General features: G+C 38.7%; 2 protein-coding genes across 3 annotated transcripts; one reads left to right on the top strand and one right to left on the bottom strand.

Moving 5' to 3' along the window:
* Positions 1–1,192: 1,192 nt before the first annotated feature.
* On the bottom strand, positions 1,193–9,329 carry LOC103717148 (F-box protein PP2-B11-like). Of its 2 annotated transcripts, none has more exons than XM_088704394.2 (3): positions 8,982–9,329; positions 7,025–7,146; positions 1,193–1,964 (listed from the first exon to the last, which is right to left on the bottom strand). In XM_088704394.2, the coding sequence occupies exons 1-3, from the start codon at positions 9,267–9,269 to the stop codon at positions 1,496–1,498; spliced, it is 879 nt and encodes a 292-aa protein (XP_088560520.1). In that variant the 5' UTR covers positions 9,270–9,329; the 3' UTR covers positions 1,193–1,495. The 2 variants fall into 2 exon arrangements, with proteins under 2 accessions (XP_088560520.1, XP_008803651.1); XM_008805429.6 differs by having other exon boundaries at positions 7,025–7,143; positions 8,982–9,321.
* A 4,978-nt stretch (positions 9,330–14,307) lies between these two features.
* On the top strand, positions 14,308–14,935 carry LOC149752869 (uncharacterized). Its single transcript, XM_089925159.1, has one exon. The coding sequence runs from the start codon at positions 14,393–14,395 to the stop codon at positions 14,918–14,920; it is 528 nt and encodes a 175-aa protein (XP_089781285.1). The 5' UTR covers positions 14,308–14,392; the 3' UTR covers positions 14,921–14,935.
* Positions 14,936–17,741: the final 2,806 nt, after the last annotated feature.

Genomic DNA, 17,741 nt, shown 5'->3' with positions numbered 1-17,741 from the left:
TGGATGTGCTTTTGGCTCTACTCCCGTCTGAGCTGGTTCGCTCAATGGAGATGTAATTTGTTTAGAAAGGAAAATGGCCAAACCTAGTATTTCCCGTAGAACAACTATGTATATTATCCATTTTTTATTGACTCATGGTAAAGCCTGACTTGGTCAACCCCATCATTATAGATCAATTATGATGTGGCTTACGAGTTGAGTGCGAGGAAGCCACCAACCTTGTCAAAGGGGGCACTTTAAGGAGGCGGCACAAGCTGGTTTTGCCGGAGGATGTGGATGCTCCTTCAATCAAATTGGAGTCTAATTTTAGGTCATCAAACAACTGATGCCAAGAATATTTTAGTCTTAAAATAATTAAATGATCATATGACGGGTTGTCCACACTACTCTGTTACTCTAAATGAATAATAGGATTGCATTGGTATGGTTATTGGAGTCCTAACTAGCTTTATTTTCTAAATTTTAGATGTTTTAAAAATATTAAAACTCTTATCTCCAGCGACGCTTATTTTAGAAGAGTTGCAACCCTTTTAGAAAAATGTTGATTTTAATTTCTGTAGGAATGCGATGTCTCAGGCATTTTCGGCTATTTTATTTTTCGAGAGTTTCTTTTTCAAATAGAGTTCTTCCCCTCTTCAACTTTTTTTTCTATTTTTTTATTTTTTATCTTTTTTGGAGGGGCATAGGAGTCGATTGGGTCAAGCCACCTAGCAATCGTGCTCGTTAGAGAAGGATCGGGCTGAGCCGGGTTGTTGTACTTTGGGGATGAAATTGCCGTAAATCCGCACATAAGGGGTGAATCACATTTTTAGGGCGGTATATGTCATACGCCTCGATCCAGGCAAACGGTTTTCAATCTTCTAAATTTATTTTAGCAAATTTATTTTTATAAAATAATGATATAACAATTTTTAGGCAAAAGTTTTTCGACAGTGGTAACATAATGGATCCAATTAAAAATTTTTAAAGCCCAAGAGATATAAGTGCAATTTGATCAAAGTAGACAGGGTGTTTGAATAATTTTTTTATATATTTAAACCTCTACAATCTTATATTTCTGGTGGAGGGTCCTGCTTTTGGATTCACTACGTCAAAATTCCATGAGTAACTAAAAAGCTCCATATTATCATGTTGAAGATCAATATAACAGTTAAAGCCAGTATTTTCCTCCTTTGGATATGGACAAAAGTTGAAGCCATCGGATTATTTACATTCAAATTTATTCAAAACTCCAACATGTAAATTGTCCATAAGACCACCATAAAGAGTTTTGGTAGCTACTAACATGATACAGCATGCAACTAAAGCAACAACAAACGGTTTTTTCAAGGTATGAAGCAGCAGAAAACAATAGCAACAGCATCCAATTAAGTCAAATTTTGGGCCTTACTTCGAGGCCCTGGATGATGAGCCCACTCTTCCAATGCAATGCATTCACCTCCCACTTTTCAAGGTATGAAGCAGTAGAAAACAATAGCAACAGCATCCAATTAAGTCAAATTTTGGGCCTTACTTCGAGGCCCTGGATGATGAGCCCACTCTTCCAATGCAATGCATTCACCTCCGCCAAACTCATTTCCACATCACCGTCATCCCCCTCATCATTGTAGAACTCCCCCAGCTCGATCTCCATCCACCCATCATCCCTCAAGGGTTGTTGCCGTTGCTGCTGGCGCTGCTGGGCTTCCTCTTGGTGGTGGTCGTTGCCGTCGTCGTCATCATCATCATCACCATCATCATCATCACTGTCCTCATCATCTTGCAAACAGATATCGGTCTCCAAGGCATAATCTCCTAGCTTCACTGATGCCAACTGGCGAGGGGGGCCAAGTCCATATGACCTAGAGGCCAATTTGAAGACGAGATAAGCAGCATAGGTTGTTTTAGGAGAGAGTAGTCGACAGTCAATCTTGCCGCTCATAAACAACCAACAAACAGCTAGAAGCTCAGCCACTTCTGCGAACCTGGGGCCAAGCAAAGCAAACTTCCACGTTGAATAAGGTATTGCGATGATAATATGAACCACATCCAGTAGTATTTGAGGCAATTCAAACATCAAACTATGTTATATTTTGGAAAAACCATGCTGAAAAAGGAAGCATTACCAGTTCCAGGAGCGGCCCAATGTATTTGGGGGCCTAAGGCCGTTTTGTCTTTGAGGCCTTCCCTACAGTGGGCCGGCCTAAGGCGAATTCACAAGGACCTTTTTTTTCCATTTTGTCTTTGAGGCATTTCCTGCGGTGGGCCTTCTTTGGGCCGGGGCCTTAGGCGACCGCCTCAGTTGCCTAAGGGTTGGCCGGCCCTGACCAGTTCAAGTGAGCAAGTTGCTACTTGTTCAAGGCATCTATTGGAGGGCAAAAAAATGAAAGGATATAGAAAAATTATGATAGGAATCTTTATACTTTTAAATTGCTGGTAAAAAAAAACTCGACTAAAGCCCCGTTTAAAATATGTAAATTCGGATCCCTGGATCAATTAACTCATCAAGTCACTCAGCAACTTAGTCAGCTTCATCCAAAGCTTGAGCTAAAAGAGTTTAGTTGTGGTTTGGTTCCATCAGTTGTAAACTTAGAAGAAGAGGAGAGAGAGTTGTAGAGGGGAGGAACGAGGGACGTAGAGAGAAAAGAATATATTCTTTTATTCATTTACAAACAGTGTCATAGCCCGTTTTTATAGTTGAAGGTGGCTATGTACAGCTCATATACAACTCACGTAGACAGCTCATATATAGCTTATATACAGCTAACATCCTCTCTCAAACTCAAGATGGTAGTGAAGAAGCCAACTTGAGTTTGTTAACCAAATCACGATAACACCCCAATAGGTGGGCCTTCATAAAAATGTCAGCAAGCTGATTCGCAGAAGTAACATGTATCAACCGAAGAGTGCCTTGTTTGATATGATGTCGAATGAAGTGACAATTTATCTTAATATGCTTCGTTCGCTTATGAAACACATCATTATGAGCAATCTGCATGGCACTCATATTATCACAATGAAGAGAGAAACTGTTGGTTAAAAGAACACCCATGTCATGCAGTAGCCATCGAAGCCATAAGAACTCAAAGATAGTATCTGCCAGTGCATGATCCTCAGCCTCTGTACGAGAGCGAGAGACAACTGTCTGCTTCTTGCTTTTCTAAGAGATAAGAGAAGAACCAAGCAAGAAACAATAGCCAGTAGTAGAGTGACGATCTGTAGGGTCGCCAGCCCCAATCAGCATCGAAATAGGCTTGAATATCCAAAGTGAAGTGGGCTAAGAAACAAAGGTCATAGAATAATGTATCCGTAACGTACCGAAGGATATATAGGACTGCTACATAGTGTGTAGAGTGTAGTGTATGCATAAACTGACTAACCAGGATGATTGCATAAGAAATATCAGGATGTTTAGTGGTCAAATAGATGAGACTACTAACCAACTGCCGATACAAAGTCGCATCTATCAATAGTTCATCATCAGTAGGAAGAAGCTTAACATTCATTTTCAGAGAATTATCTACAGTCTTGCTATCTGTCAACCTAGTACAAGACAATAACTTGAAAGCATACTTAGCCTGAAAAAGATAGTAGCTATCTGAGCTGGATGTCACCTCAAATCAGGAAAGTAGCTGAGAGATCCTAAATTCTTCATCTCAAACTGATGTTCAAGAAACTGCTAAAGTGCATGATCTCTGAGACTCATCTCTAGTAGTAACCATATCATCCACATATAGCAAGAAAAGAACAACACCAGCCTCAGATCGGCGAAGAAATAGTGCAGAATCATATGCACTATGAGTGAAACCTTGTTGAGTCAAGATTGAGTTGAACTTGAAAAATCAAGCTCGAGGAGACTGCTTAAGGCCATAGAGCGCCTTACGAAGACGATAGATCTTTCCAGACGGATGAGCAAAATCTGAAGGAGGCTGTGGATATACTTCCTCAGTTAAATCACCATTGAGAAAAGAGTTCTTAACATCTATCTGATACATCTTCCATGGCTTAACAGCTGCAACTAGAAGTAAAGAACGAAAAGTGGTAAGACGTGCTATTGGAGCAAAAGTTTTTTTATAGTCAATATCGTACTCCCATGTGAATTCTCGAGCCACAAGACGAGTTTTGTAGCATTCTACTGAACCGTCAGCATGAGTCTTGATCTTATACACCCACTTGCATCCTATTGCAACATTTTCAGAAGGCAAGTCAGTTAGATCCCATGTATGAGTATCATGAAGGACTTGGAGTTCATCAGACATGGCCTTCTAGCAAAGATGATTAGAACTGGCCTTGCGATAATTGCGAGGCTCATAGAGGATTACAAGAGCACAAAAATAGTGCTAATCACTAAGATGAGGCCAAAGAAGGCCTAAACTAACATCTGAGGGCTACCACTGCTCTCTGCTGCCACTTGTCGCTTTTACTCCCTCGAAAGCGAACCCTAGAAACCTGCTCCCGGCACCGACTTTCTCCCATTTTCGAAACGGAAGCCTTGATCTTTATCTGGCTAAAGCTCGAGTGTAAAGTCACCCCTTCTCAGATGGAAAAGAATCTCTCTCTGCCTCGCTTCCCGACCGAAACTTGGCAAGGGTCCTCTAGGCTTACCAAAAGTAGAGTACCAAAAAGACAACGTCATCGCAGAGATCTCAGAATTCCTCCCAAGACTCCACTGATTTCAAACTCAGACCTCATGGTTCTTCGATTCTAGAACAATTAGCCACTAGAATCACCCAAATGATGCTAGGAACTCGACCTTTTCATCTCCAAATTCCCTCATTTCCCTCTCAAAACACCAAATCTCTAGGTTTCCTATCAAGAGATTCGGCATCACCTCACCAAACCTTGTGAATTCCCACATATATGGAATCTCCTGAATCCAGCAACCAGAACGCCGACAAATGCCAAATAACGGTCGCAAAAAACAAGAAAAACCATGGGATTTCCCTCGACCCCCACTCAACCACCAAATTCCCCCTCCAGCAACTTTCCAACCTCGAATATGCTTCAAACCAGCTCAAATCCCGCAAAATCATCCAAAAACCTCAAAAAACTATCATTTTTGACAACACCAACCTCCTTGTCCGACGCTTTCTCACCACACCCCCCTCTAATCCGGTCGAAAATTGAAACCCTCGCACAAAGACTAAAGACCTTGAAGACTTCTCGATCCAATAGTCGATCTTGACATAAAGAGAAAAGAAGAGAGAGAGGAGAGAAGGAATCACATAAAGGAGAGAGGAGAGATAAGAAGGATGTATTCTTTTATTCACTTACAAACAATGCCATAGCCCACCTTTTATAATTGAAGGTGGCTATGTACAGCTCATATACAGCTCATGTATAGAGCTCATATATAACTAAAAATGCTACTCATATACAGCTAAGGCACTCTTCATTCGGCATCATATCAAGCAAGACACTCTTTAGTTGATACATGTTGTTTCTGTGGATTAGTTTGCTGACATTTTTATGAAGGCCCATCGACTGGGACGTCATCGTGATTTGGTTAGCAAACTTAAGTTAGCATCTTCGTTGCCATCTTGAGTTTGAGGAAGGATGTTAGCTGTATATGAGCTGTATTGTTAGCTGTATTAATGAGTTGTACATAGGCCACCTTCAAAAAACCCCGCCACCCCTACGAGAAGGAGCGGCTATGGGGCAAAAGCCGCGGGGAAGAAGTCAGCCGATGAGAAGAAGCCGGCTTCGGCCGTGAAATTTCAACCAGAGAAGAAGGCCGGTGGGAAGGCCAAGCTGCCGCTAAGAAGTCTGCTCCACCGACTCCACAACCGGCAAGTTCGCCAGCATCACCGGCACCAGTTTCATATAATTTCAAATCAATAATCTTAGCCATTAATCTCCAAAATTCGAAGTATATATCATAAAGTTCGTTACTCCATGTCTACTCCTATGTTCAGACTTTTTTTTTTCCTTACTCTCACTCTCTCTTGCAGTTTTTGTTATAGATAAGGAAGGCAAACAAAACAATGATTTAACATCATGTGTTTCTAGCATGTAGAAAAGGGAACAGAAATGCTATTCCATTCTACCTTTCTTTTCTTTCTCATATTCATCATCTACTACATGCCATGCTATAATGTCCCAGCTTGTCACTTGGTGCTAGTTGCATGCTAGTGGATGAACTAAATGCTCATACCTCTACCTTTAATTCTACCTTGAGCAAGCCAATCCCCTAGAGCTATGAGTTTGCCCCCGTCCATGCCATCTACAGCCTATTGACTTGTTTCTCCCTGCGCCACTATGGCATGAATATCACAAGCCTTTTCTGCCAAGAGATCTTTTCAGCATGGTTCTTGTCTCTAAGGGTTTGACTAGTTTTAGTCCATTTGTGTGAGATTAGAATGTTGCAACCAATAACATTCTAAATGTTAACTTGTTGGTTTCTCACCCTTTTTCGGTAATTACTTTTGATTGTTGTGTATTTGTATGTATCTATGCATGTATTTAGCTAAGTGAAATCATGAAAATCCGCATGAAATTTTTATGTTTTGCATATCAAACGTAAATGATATTGTACTGAGAAAATTTCAACATTTCTTTGTACAGTTAATTAAGCTCTCATCAAGTCTTAAGCTTCAAGACTTGGTGGGAAGTTGGAGTCAAAAAGCTGATTGAAAATCGCATCAAGACGGTGTGTTTAGGTTCTCAGCAAACCAAACACACTAAAATAGCTCACAAAAAAGTAGAATATTTAGAGAGAGGTCAAGAAGAAAATAAAGCTATAGTTTAGCTGTTCTAACCTCTTATTATACTCAGCAAAATGTAAACAGGATATAGCATTAGACAGTGATCGGTTTTGTGGCTATGCAATATCAAGATCGATCTCGAACTTCTTCTCTACAGTGTCAAAGAATGGAAGTACAAAACTGACAAGAAAAAGCCCACCTCGTCATTATTTTAGAACCTAGCAAATGGTATATGTCTTGCTTACCCATGCAAAGCACGCATGCACCCAAACAACTTGCTAAAATTTCATTATTACAATCTAAAAGAAATTTCTTCAAAAATAGAGGGATTGTGCAAATACCTTGACTCAGGCAGAGAAATCCATCTCCAATACTGTGGTGTGTTACTCCATGTAATATTCATGCTTCTTGGAGATATCATGTAGCATTTACGTCCAGTTGATCTCTCCAATCCAAAGCTCTGCTACCCCGAAAGTATTGATAAAAAAGAAGAAAAGCAAAAAAAATAAAAAATAAAAAAAATTTATACACATAAGAAAACCATCAATATCATACTCCTAGTTTCTTGAAGCAAGGGAAAGTGCACAAAAAGCCAATATTAGTAGACATAGCCAGAGTAGTGCACAGGTATTTATTTAATTCTTTCTAAAAGCTATATGGAATATGCTGCAATAATCCATAAATTGCAAAATTTTCTGCAATTTTTCAAAAAAAAAAACAGAAATCGTTATGTAAAAAGAGAACAAAACAATAAAAGCACACTCCTTGCAATAAATTAAGAAAAATTGGCAGATGTGACATTCAGGATCTACATGATGTCTATTTGTAACAAAAATTATAATCCGTTGTATATCAATATTTCTATATATATCAAACAGATAGTTTCTCTCTCCTCTCAAAAATTAGAAGAAGAAAAAATGAAACAAAGATCATAGAAAAATCATGGCCTCCTTTAAGTAATACATCATACCTCTCCTGCTATCTCTATTCTACTCAACTGAAATGTCTAAATAAACACTTTCTTAATTACTTGATATAAACAGAAGGAACAAGTGCTTGTTTCACTTCTCACTTAAGTATCTTCCAGGTTTGAAGGGTTACTTTCTTTTTGTTAGCCAAACACTTCTCTCATTTTTAAGGAATAGTATGCTCAATAAATATGCCATATTCGAACCAAAATTTGCATAAAAAATATTCTAATCAGATGCTACTACATGACATTTGAACATAATTTTAGGAGCATAAGTAATCGAGAATCATGCTTTTTGAACATTTTTGCTAATTTCTATAATTTTCCAAGGGAAATACAAATCATCATGCCGATCATATTCTACTCCACAAATGTCATGTTTTAAAATAAAAGATTTGTTGCATGAATTTCCTTCTAAAAATTTAAATTTACTTGAATACTCTCTTAAAATTTATATTTATTTTCGTATCCTCATAAAATACTATTTTTGCACAAATGCCCCTAATATAACGGTTCTTCTAACACCATTAATAAAAACCATATTTATTTTAATTAAAATAAAATAAAAATTTAAAATTACTTTTTTTTTCTCCATCGCGATCGCCTTATAAATATTTTTTGTACATCTACCCATTAAAGGTATTTTAGTCATTTTAATTTAAAATCGTTAATTTTTTAACAGTATTAGATGTATGCAAATATAAGGATTAAAAAAGAGTAGAATAGTAAAACAAATATTTTACAAGGATATACATTTAAATATCAATTTTGGAAAAAAAATTCATGCAAAATTCAATATTTAAGAGGGTTTTTATGCAAAAAGTTCTAAAATAAATTCAAATAAGATTTTTTGCATAAATACCCTTTTTAAAATTCAAATTTGTGTGAATATCCTCTTAAAATTTATATTTATTTTTGTACCCTCATAAAATACTGTTTTTATACAAATGCTTCTAATGTAACGGTTCTTTTAACACCGTTAACAAAAATAACATTTATTTTAATTAAAACTAATTTTTTTTTTTTGAAATTTTGAAAGAGATGTGGTGACAACGAGCGTCATCGCTCCTTTGATGACAAGTTAGGCGTCGTCCACGTCTAGGCCGTTTTGCCACAGGAGCAAAATTGCTTTGTTGAACAAAAGAAATAATCGAAAGGGTAACACCATAATTAAAGGGTAACACTATAATTAGGCAAAAATATATATTTTTTCCAATTCTGCAGAAGAAGACAAAACAAATTCATATTTTTTTTTAATATTTTCTGTTGTAACTATATGACTTCACATAGTGATACGACTTTCGGAATCATACTGTGACATAACTCACCATCGTGCCGCCATCGACGAGAATAGAGTCGCAGAGTCGGAAATAGAGTTCCTTCTTCGACGAGTACTTGACCGGATCAACGGCCCGCGACAGGATCGACTCGTAATCGGACGGGAGGAACCGCTCCCACAGAGCATCAGAGTTCGCCGCGGAGCGGAAGGCGGCCGAGACGAGGGCCGACCTGCACGAATCAGGAGGCGTCGTGAGGGAGAGCACGTGCGAGATGCAGCCCTCCGGCAACTTGCCGATGGGTCCGCCGCCTTCGGACTCCTCTCGTCGCTTCGCCATCTATTGCTATTTGGCTTTTGGAGGGAACAAGCTTCAGTTTATAGGGGGAAGGAAGGAATGGAGGAGGAGAGAGGCCTTGGGTAGAGGCTAGAGACTCCGGATGATTGACTTGGGTCGAGTCTTCGACGAAGACTCGAGGAACTGGGGTTCATCCCACGCGGCACGAAGGGATTGATGTGATGCAGGGAGTTGGTGGCGAGCTCAGGCTCGACTTGGCTACTTGCAGAAGAATCCCAAGTAAAGAGTTCGTGAAGAATAGCGGAAAAGAGTGAGGAATCTCCCGTTGGGACTTGGGAGGGTGGGTGGGGAAACGCGTAATTGTCATTTTAAACTCATGAAAAGTGGGGAGGGGGTGGACTGACTTTAAAAGTCTCTAGAACGTTTCGTTTGCGATTGTATCCCGAACTCACGCTGATTTTTATAAGTTGAAGTCTGCCGGAACCTAAGTTGACTTCCAATCCCCGTACAAGATTAGGCCATGCCAGGCCAAGTGGCCAGGCCGGATTTGCTTAGAATTTTATTTGTTGCACAGATATGCTTTCTTTTGAAGGTTGCCTCCTTCGCAGCACATGTTTCTGAAGGTTTCATCTAGAAGAACTGCATGTCTGCGTCTTATATTTTAAGTTATCTTTTCTTCTTTTTTTTTTGATTTTATTGGTTGAACCCACATCCTGTCTCCCCAAAAAAGAGAGAGAGAGAGATACAGAGAAAGGGGTAACTCCTGTATGAATGGCCGCAATAGAAGAGTTTCATTACTATCATTATCATTTGGAGTGTCCACTTAAATCGGTATTGAATTCCTTGAAATGGAGTCAAGAACACTTATTTTCCATTTTTCATCTTTTAGGAAACCTATCTTTTCTTTGGGAATCAGACGAGTTTACTGCTCCACAGTCGGCATGGGCACCAGAAGCTACGGCAAGCATTGGCTTTCATACATCATACATGTGGCTGAACTTCATAGCAACAGGAACTAGAAGGATTAGAGACGCTACAGAACCTCCAAATATACGATGGGAAATTGAATATGTCGCACTAAGTTGTGGCTTCTTCAGAGGCAGATGAGGCGACAATGGACGGTTTGAAAATTTTGTGGACTCATACATGACCCGGCTTGCATGGAGGCCTCGGCTTCCAATGGGAGAAACCTTTGGCTGGGATGCCCCCGACAGGAGAGAGGAACCATAAGGGAATCTAGTAACAGTTTTGTAGCTCCTAATTTGCTCAAAGCTTAGTAGTGGCCTGTGAAATCCATCCCCGCCACGGCATCCTGAACTGGTGCAAGTAAGAAGCCCTGAAAAAGCTTGATCTAAGGGATCTCACCAACAGCCCATAATGTAGTCATCTGGAAAAGATACAAGCCTCTTATGGCCTCTGATCCACAACATCTACCAGTTTAAATTCAAGTGTAGGTTGCTTTTTGGCACATGTAAACAAGATCCAATCATGTTATGTGAGGGAATCAAGTCCTCTAAAGAAACTTAAAAAAAAATTTTCCAGCCTTTCATTTTTCAGAAGATAAATATTCTTCTATCATCAAAAAATAAAAAACCGTTCTCCTACCACGAAGTGCAAATGGAGCATCTATCTGAAGTGCAAAACGAGCATTTGTCATAAGCTTGCATGCTCCTGCAGTAATCTAACTAACAATTAGTTCCTATGCGCTCCAGTAATAAATTTTCAGGTTGGATAACTCTCCTATATCAGGTGTAACTGTGAGATAAAATCTCATATAATGGTCCCAGAAACTTGCAGATTGTATTCATCATAACGGTTCCATACATGGTGAAGCACTCATGTCTTTTAATTCAAATTTTGAAACCAGTTATATAGATTATGTCACGTAAGCCTCTTCAGCAGTTTGCTTTTCTCAACAAGCATGAAGCATCATAGGGTAATCATCAAGCTTTACAATGGAGATGAGTACAGAAACAAGGTTTTATGTATATGACTCCTATTTTAACATCCCAGGAAGGAACTAATACAAGGGTGTAATATAAAGAAGACTGAAATTGTTGTGCACCAAAACTGCTTGTTTGGTGATACCAGAGGTATTAGAAACAATAAGAATTACCGCAATATAAGCACAGCCAAGTGTTTCAACCTTTCTTCAAGTGGAAAGGTGGACCTTTCAACTTTATATGAGATCATCATAAACCTTTGTATGACCATTCACAAAAGTCAAAAGTGAAACAGAGGATTCAAGAAGAAAGAACAAAAAAGAAATTATAACGACTGAAATTTAGAAAACTCTTAGCTTCCACCATATGAGCTGTACTTCCTGCCAAAAGAATACTGAAGATCTATTATGTGGACCGCAGCGGGCGTTGCAATCTAGATGAAAACGTTTTTTGACTTTACTAAGAAAAGAATGTATTTGCATGTACCTTTTGCCAGATAAGGTCCTACATTTCTTTAATCTCGAAAAAATAGATTCCTTGAAGAACAAGGACACATCCTTTATGTCCTTTAAGATACTTCCAAAACGTAATTGTAAAATTTTTGATATCTCAAGTTTCTTAAATAAATAAATTCCATTTATGGGGAAACTACTTAACCCAAAAAAATCCTGATTAAAGATGAATATTAAGTTTCCATATTAAAAACTTCAATAAGGTCAGAAAGCACGCTCACAGCAGTGAGGAATTTAAGACACTCCCTCAAACTAAATATAAACTTTTGGATATGCCAAGTATTCTAAAAAAATAAACACATTTTATATGGAAACTAACGAACCTGAACCGATCCTAGAAATAATGCTCCCAAATAAAGATGAAAAAGGGGGAATATTCAGTTCCACATAACTTCTATAAGGTCAAGATGCAAGCTCAATCTGTAAGTTCCACGAGGCACATCACCTGGAATGACTAGTCTAATAACTACCACAAAAATCCTACACTGTGACAATATCACTGAAAAAATAATCACAAATTTCACAACTAGACTGTCAATAGTAGTTATATGTCTCTTTGTATTTTGTATTGGTACCAGGCATTGGACTTATTTGTTAGTTATTCTTGGGGCCACCGTAGATATTCCAAAAAAAACATAAGAGATGGGATAATATAAGGCTACGACCGAAATTAGGATTCACAAAACAGTCAAAAAGAAGTATCTTAGGAATAAATAAATGAAAAGTCCAAGAATGAGCTTAGTTTTTTTTTGTCCATCTATATTAGCTCTAACATACAAAAGAAATAGAAACTGGAACAGAAAACAGAAATCAAACAAAAAGGGAGAAGAGAATGAACAAGTAGTAAGAAAACTCAAAACAAAAGCTTCAAAAAAAAAATTAAACTAAAAAAAAAATGAAACTCTAAATATTGAAATATCTCTATATCAAAGATTATTTAGGCAGATATTTGCAAAGAAAGCCCACAAAATCCTGACAAACCTAAAAAATAATCCTAATCATCAAATACAAGGTTTTGATAACCCTAAAATCAAAAAAAAAAAAAGTCCAATATTTCTCTCTTGCTTTATGAGCAGACTTTGACCCAGAAACAACAAAGATAGTCTCAAAACCAATCTAGATCCGGCCACGCAAACAAAAATCTATGCTACCAGCACAGAACCATTGCCAGCAGGAAATGTTGATGGAATTGGCATCAAAACACCTTATGGAGCAGTGAAAAGATGCAGTTTCTCATGATCGACGCTGATCACATAAATTACTTGAGATAAACATAGGTTTTTCTCAGTGCTTACAGCATATCCTTCAGGTTGGTTACAGGAAAAAACAATTTTAAGTTCCAACAAGTTATGTGAGTGCGTAGAAACGACTGATAACGAACAGATAACGGATCTACAAATTCTATTTGAGAAATTCAAGTGCATATAAATAAATACATATTTGGAAAAATATATATCAAAGAGAAATTCATTACAATTTACAAACATCATAAACAGCGTGACCTATGAGTCAAGAAGGCACCCTACATGAGCAGTTGTTAATTTTTGATAGCTCACTTAAACTTCCTGCCTCTGTAATAGTTTCAGTCTGTCCAACTTCGATACCGATGGTATCTGATAAGCTAAGCTTGAACATGCTCCTCTCTCATCAAAAAAAGCATCATACTAAAAGGGCCGTGGTCTTGGCCGCTAAACCCTGGTTTCACCAGCAAGCAGATAGGCCTTCAACTTGGACAACAAGTTAAACAATTTAATGCTAAATGTGCAGTTGATGGATCTACGAACATAAACGAAAGCTTCTCAATATTAATTTTCTAAGTCGGATCAATATTTTCAGTAAAAACTTTCTGGAAATTCTGGCAAAGAAAACCTAAAAACACTGAAATGATTAGGACTCATCATAGGTATATCCATTTGTAGACAGAGGTGAACATATAGCAAAGAAAATAGATTTTTCCAGAAAAAAAAATCCTTCTCTATCCATTGCAGATGTTTCCTTAACATGCACCGTTAGATGACTGCGATATCTTACCAATTGTTTGGAATACTGTCACGTTACCAACTTTCTACCAGCTTCTTGCAATATAAATATACTCTTCATATTCAGTAGGCATTATAAGCATCATATAATTTTCTTCTTTGCTCCAATTAATTCAGAAAACCTCAATTTCCATTCATGTCTCCTGTTCTTCATCCCATTAGAAAATAGTACCACTTCTGTAAAGAGGGATACCAACACAAATTATTTCAAACTGATAAGGCAACATGCATCCTCCTCTTTGGAAATGATATTTTCCTTATAATATCCACTACAACAAAAAAGATCTTTGCCGACTTTGTATTGCCGACGCTAGTTAAAAGCGTCGGCGATTTTTTTTTGGGACAGTAACCACCGATGCTTCTGAGAAGCGTCGGTAAAAAAGCTTCCAGCGACGCTTTTTTTAAGCGTCGGCGTCTGGGTGCATTACCGACGCTTATAAGTGTCGGAATATTTAATCACCGACCCTTTTAGGCGTCGGCATAACGGAAGAACACGACGACGCTTATAAGCGTCGTCGGACTTCATTCCTCCCGCAGACCCCCTCCCTCTAAAGCCCTAAATCCCCATCTCACGCCGACCGACTCCCTCTCTTCTCAACCCTTTTCACCGATCTCATCCATTCTCCTCCGCCGAGCGCTCTCCGTCGTCGCGATGGGGGGAGTCGCTGCTGATGCGGGCGTTGAGCAAGCGGCGGACGTGGGTCTTCCTCTTCCTCGTCGTCTACTCCCTCCTCCTCTCCTCCTCCTGGAACCTCCTCCTCTCCATCCGCTCCTGGTACAACTCGGCGGCCGCCTCCGCCTCCTCCCGCGCCGCCGCCGGCTGGAAGGCCCTCTACGCCTCCGTGCTCTACGGAGGGGTCTTCGGCCTGCTCTCCATGGGGGCGGCGCTGGCCGTGGCGGTGCCGGCCACGTTGGTCACCTGGATCACGATCCTCGTGCTGCTCGCCTTCGCCGGGAAGCCCCGACGGGCGCTCGTCGCCGACGGCCGTCGGATCACCGCCGACATCGCCGGTTTCGCGCTCAAGATCCTCCTCCGAGAGGGAAACCTCGTCGCCGTCGTCGGCGCCGTCCTCAGCTTCGTTGCCCTCCTCCTCCGACGGAGACGAGGTGGAGGTGAGGACCAAGGTTTTTGTTCTATCATTGCATCTCCAGAGTCTTTCAGAATATTTCGTCTAAATCATTACATTTTTTTTTCATAATCTATAAAATTTGGATTTATACCTGTACCTTGTCTATTTTGTGTTAATGCTTTTTGGTGGATAGCTATATTCTTCCTTAATTCCTGGGATTTTCTTCATTTACTTCTTGTTGTTGTCACTAGAATCCGAGGATAAAGTATGGCCTTGGATGTCTCTCATCTAATTCTATGTAATTCTCTTTTTCTTGGAGTTAACCTTTTCTTTTGTTGCTTTTTATTGACCGAAATTGGTCCATTGCATTTTATTGCTTGAAGGTCTTTCCTCTGCTCTTTTGGTGTGCTTTTGAGGTTTAATTGTTTTGGGTGGGAAAAATTGTGTTACAAGCTCATGATTAATAGATAACAAGATTGTTCTCTTGTATTTCCCTCCTTCCCACCATTTGTGTTACTCGATCTATTGTTCTGCTTCTTTATTTAGCTGACTGAGCTCTTTTTGCTTATTTTTCACTGAAATTGTGCCTCCCGTTATTATCTTGTTTAAAGCATTACTGAATGTTTTGAACTCTGATTTGATAACTCACTGGTGATATGGAACATTGAATGGAGATTTGTAGGAGATTTTTGGCCCAACACATACTTGTATGTTGACAGGGCTTTACACATATGGTGTCTTTTTATCCTTATGTTTGCACCAATAATGTGGCTTACATGTTCTTCATGTGATCTAAGAACTAGATCAGTTTCATGAGTGAACAATGGCTAGGCCTTTGACTGACATGTGAGCCTTGCAGTCAAGTTTTAGGCATGTCATGTGGTTTTTTGTCTTTCTCAATGTTGGAGAAGAGAATGGCCAAACCAGCTACCGCACAAAGTGTTCTGAATTTTTACTTGTAGAATTTTAAGGCTCACCAAAATTGTCTGCAGTAGAGTTTCTGTCCAACATAATCTCTACCACGATTTAAGTAGAAATTTCTTTTTTACTAGCATAGTATTTCTTTTTTTTTGGTGGGGGGCTGTCTGATTGCTGCAGGATTAAATAAAAAAAGAAGTCGAAAGGTAGGCAATCCTTAATAATATAGTAATACTCTATGGCCAAAATTTTTCAGCTTGTGCTTTGCTTCATATCATCTCCAACATGGCAATCATGATTGTCATGCAGAACAGCTTTACAAGCTGATTCATTACATTCAATGCTACTGTGCCTTTTCCTTGTCTTCTTTTTTTCAAAGAAATTGCTTCTTAGTACTATGACTTTATCTATAATCATATGTTTACATGTGTTCTCTTATGTTTATTGATCACTTCAATTGGACTCTATCATCTAGGTACCCATCATACTGTCGACCAAATATATGGCCTTCCATTTCTTTGCCTGAGCTTGAACAAGGTACATGGGTTAATGGATTTACATTCCCAGACCATAGAGTTAATATGTTCTTAGTTTGGGTAAGTAAGAAGTGCGAACTGCATCAATGGATGAATTGCTCATTGTTTTTGTTGTTTGTGTGTGCTGTTATTCTCATTGAACCTCAATGGACTTGGCTTACTTGTTTAGGACTATGGACAGTTTTATCTTATGCGGTAATCATTGATATTTTTCTGAGTCAGGTATTAGTTTTAATGTTTGTTTCTCATAATATCTTGTAGGAGATTGCCAATGGTAATGGTCATGAGAAGAAGGGAAGCAAGCGACCTTTTACTGAGGAAAGGTTGGCTTTAGTACCATGTAATCTTGTTTTATAAGCAATTGCTGGATATTTAACTGATTTTGTCACGTTGAGTATCTGATAATTTATGATAATTCTGCTGTTGTTGCTTTCAATATTAGGATTATTCATATTTATGTATATCATATGCATATTCTTTCCAAGTAGATCGCCGTTCACATTTCCCTCCTAGTTCTTCTTAGAAGACCAGGAATCTTATTTTTGCTATGGCTATGGCTATGGCATGCAAGCAGTCAAGGACTCCATAGTGCATATACAATGTGTAGGCTGCATATACAGACAATATGCAATTTGTATCAACATCCATGTAGTGCCCCAGCATGAAATCCATCAAAGGCCAGCCTTCTTAAGTCCTTCCTTCAACATGCATATAAATAAGTATCATATTTTTTTGAAGAGCTTAATAAATTTTGTATTCTTAACTTCTTAAGGTTTTTTTATTACAGGTTCCTGATACTTCATCTGCGCGTAGAAATGGTGACCCCATTGATCCTTGAAGCTTTTATTTTGGAGTTTTATATGTATTTTTTTATGCTTTTCGAAGTACATTGCAAATGTAAATTGACAGTATGAATGTAATTTGACAATATGAATGTAATTTGACAATATGAATGTTTTGATAAATATGTTTGATTGTGCTATGAGTATAATCTCGTTTAGTGTGAATGCCTTTGATTTTGTAAACAGAGTTTTAAAAAAAAAATTAAATTTTTTTTTAAAAAAATTATACTCTAACGACGCTTTAAAGCGTCGTTAAAATCACGGACGTTATCTATTACCGACGCTTTAAAGTGTCGGTAGGTTTGACCTTAACGACGCTTTAAAGCGTCGCTAGTTATAAAAAGCGTCGCTAATGACATAGGCGACGCTTTACCGACGCTTGGGATAGCGTCAGTTTTTTACCGACGCTTAAATGCGTCGCTAATGAAAAAGGCGTCGCTAATGCCTAATTTTCTTGTAGTGCTATATCTCCATCTTTCCAAGAGAGAATCAGTTCATGTAACAAGTAGCGCTAGCTCCACAAAAAAAAAAAGGAATTTATGAACAAAAAATGAAAATAAAGATGAAGTTAAAAGGATCACGTTCTCCACTACATTAGGCTCTCATCGGAGGCAAATCTTGCCCAAAAATGAAAATAAAGACCAAGATAAAAGG

This window comes from Phoenix dactylifera, chromosome 9 (genome assembly GCF_051530095.1).
Source record: "Phoenix dactylifera cultivar Ajwa chromosome 9, Ajwa_hap1_PhDact_Kaust_v1.1, whole genome shotgun sequence".
NCBI lineage: Eukaryota > Viridiplantae > Streptophyta > Magnoliopsida > Arecales > Arecaceae > Phoenix > Phoenix dactylifera.
The sequence above is the reverse complement of the archived record's forward strand: the minus strand, read 5'-3'. Positions and strand labels throughout refer to the sequence as shown.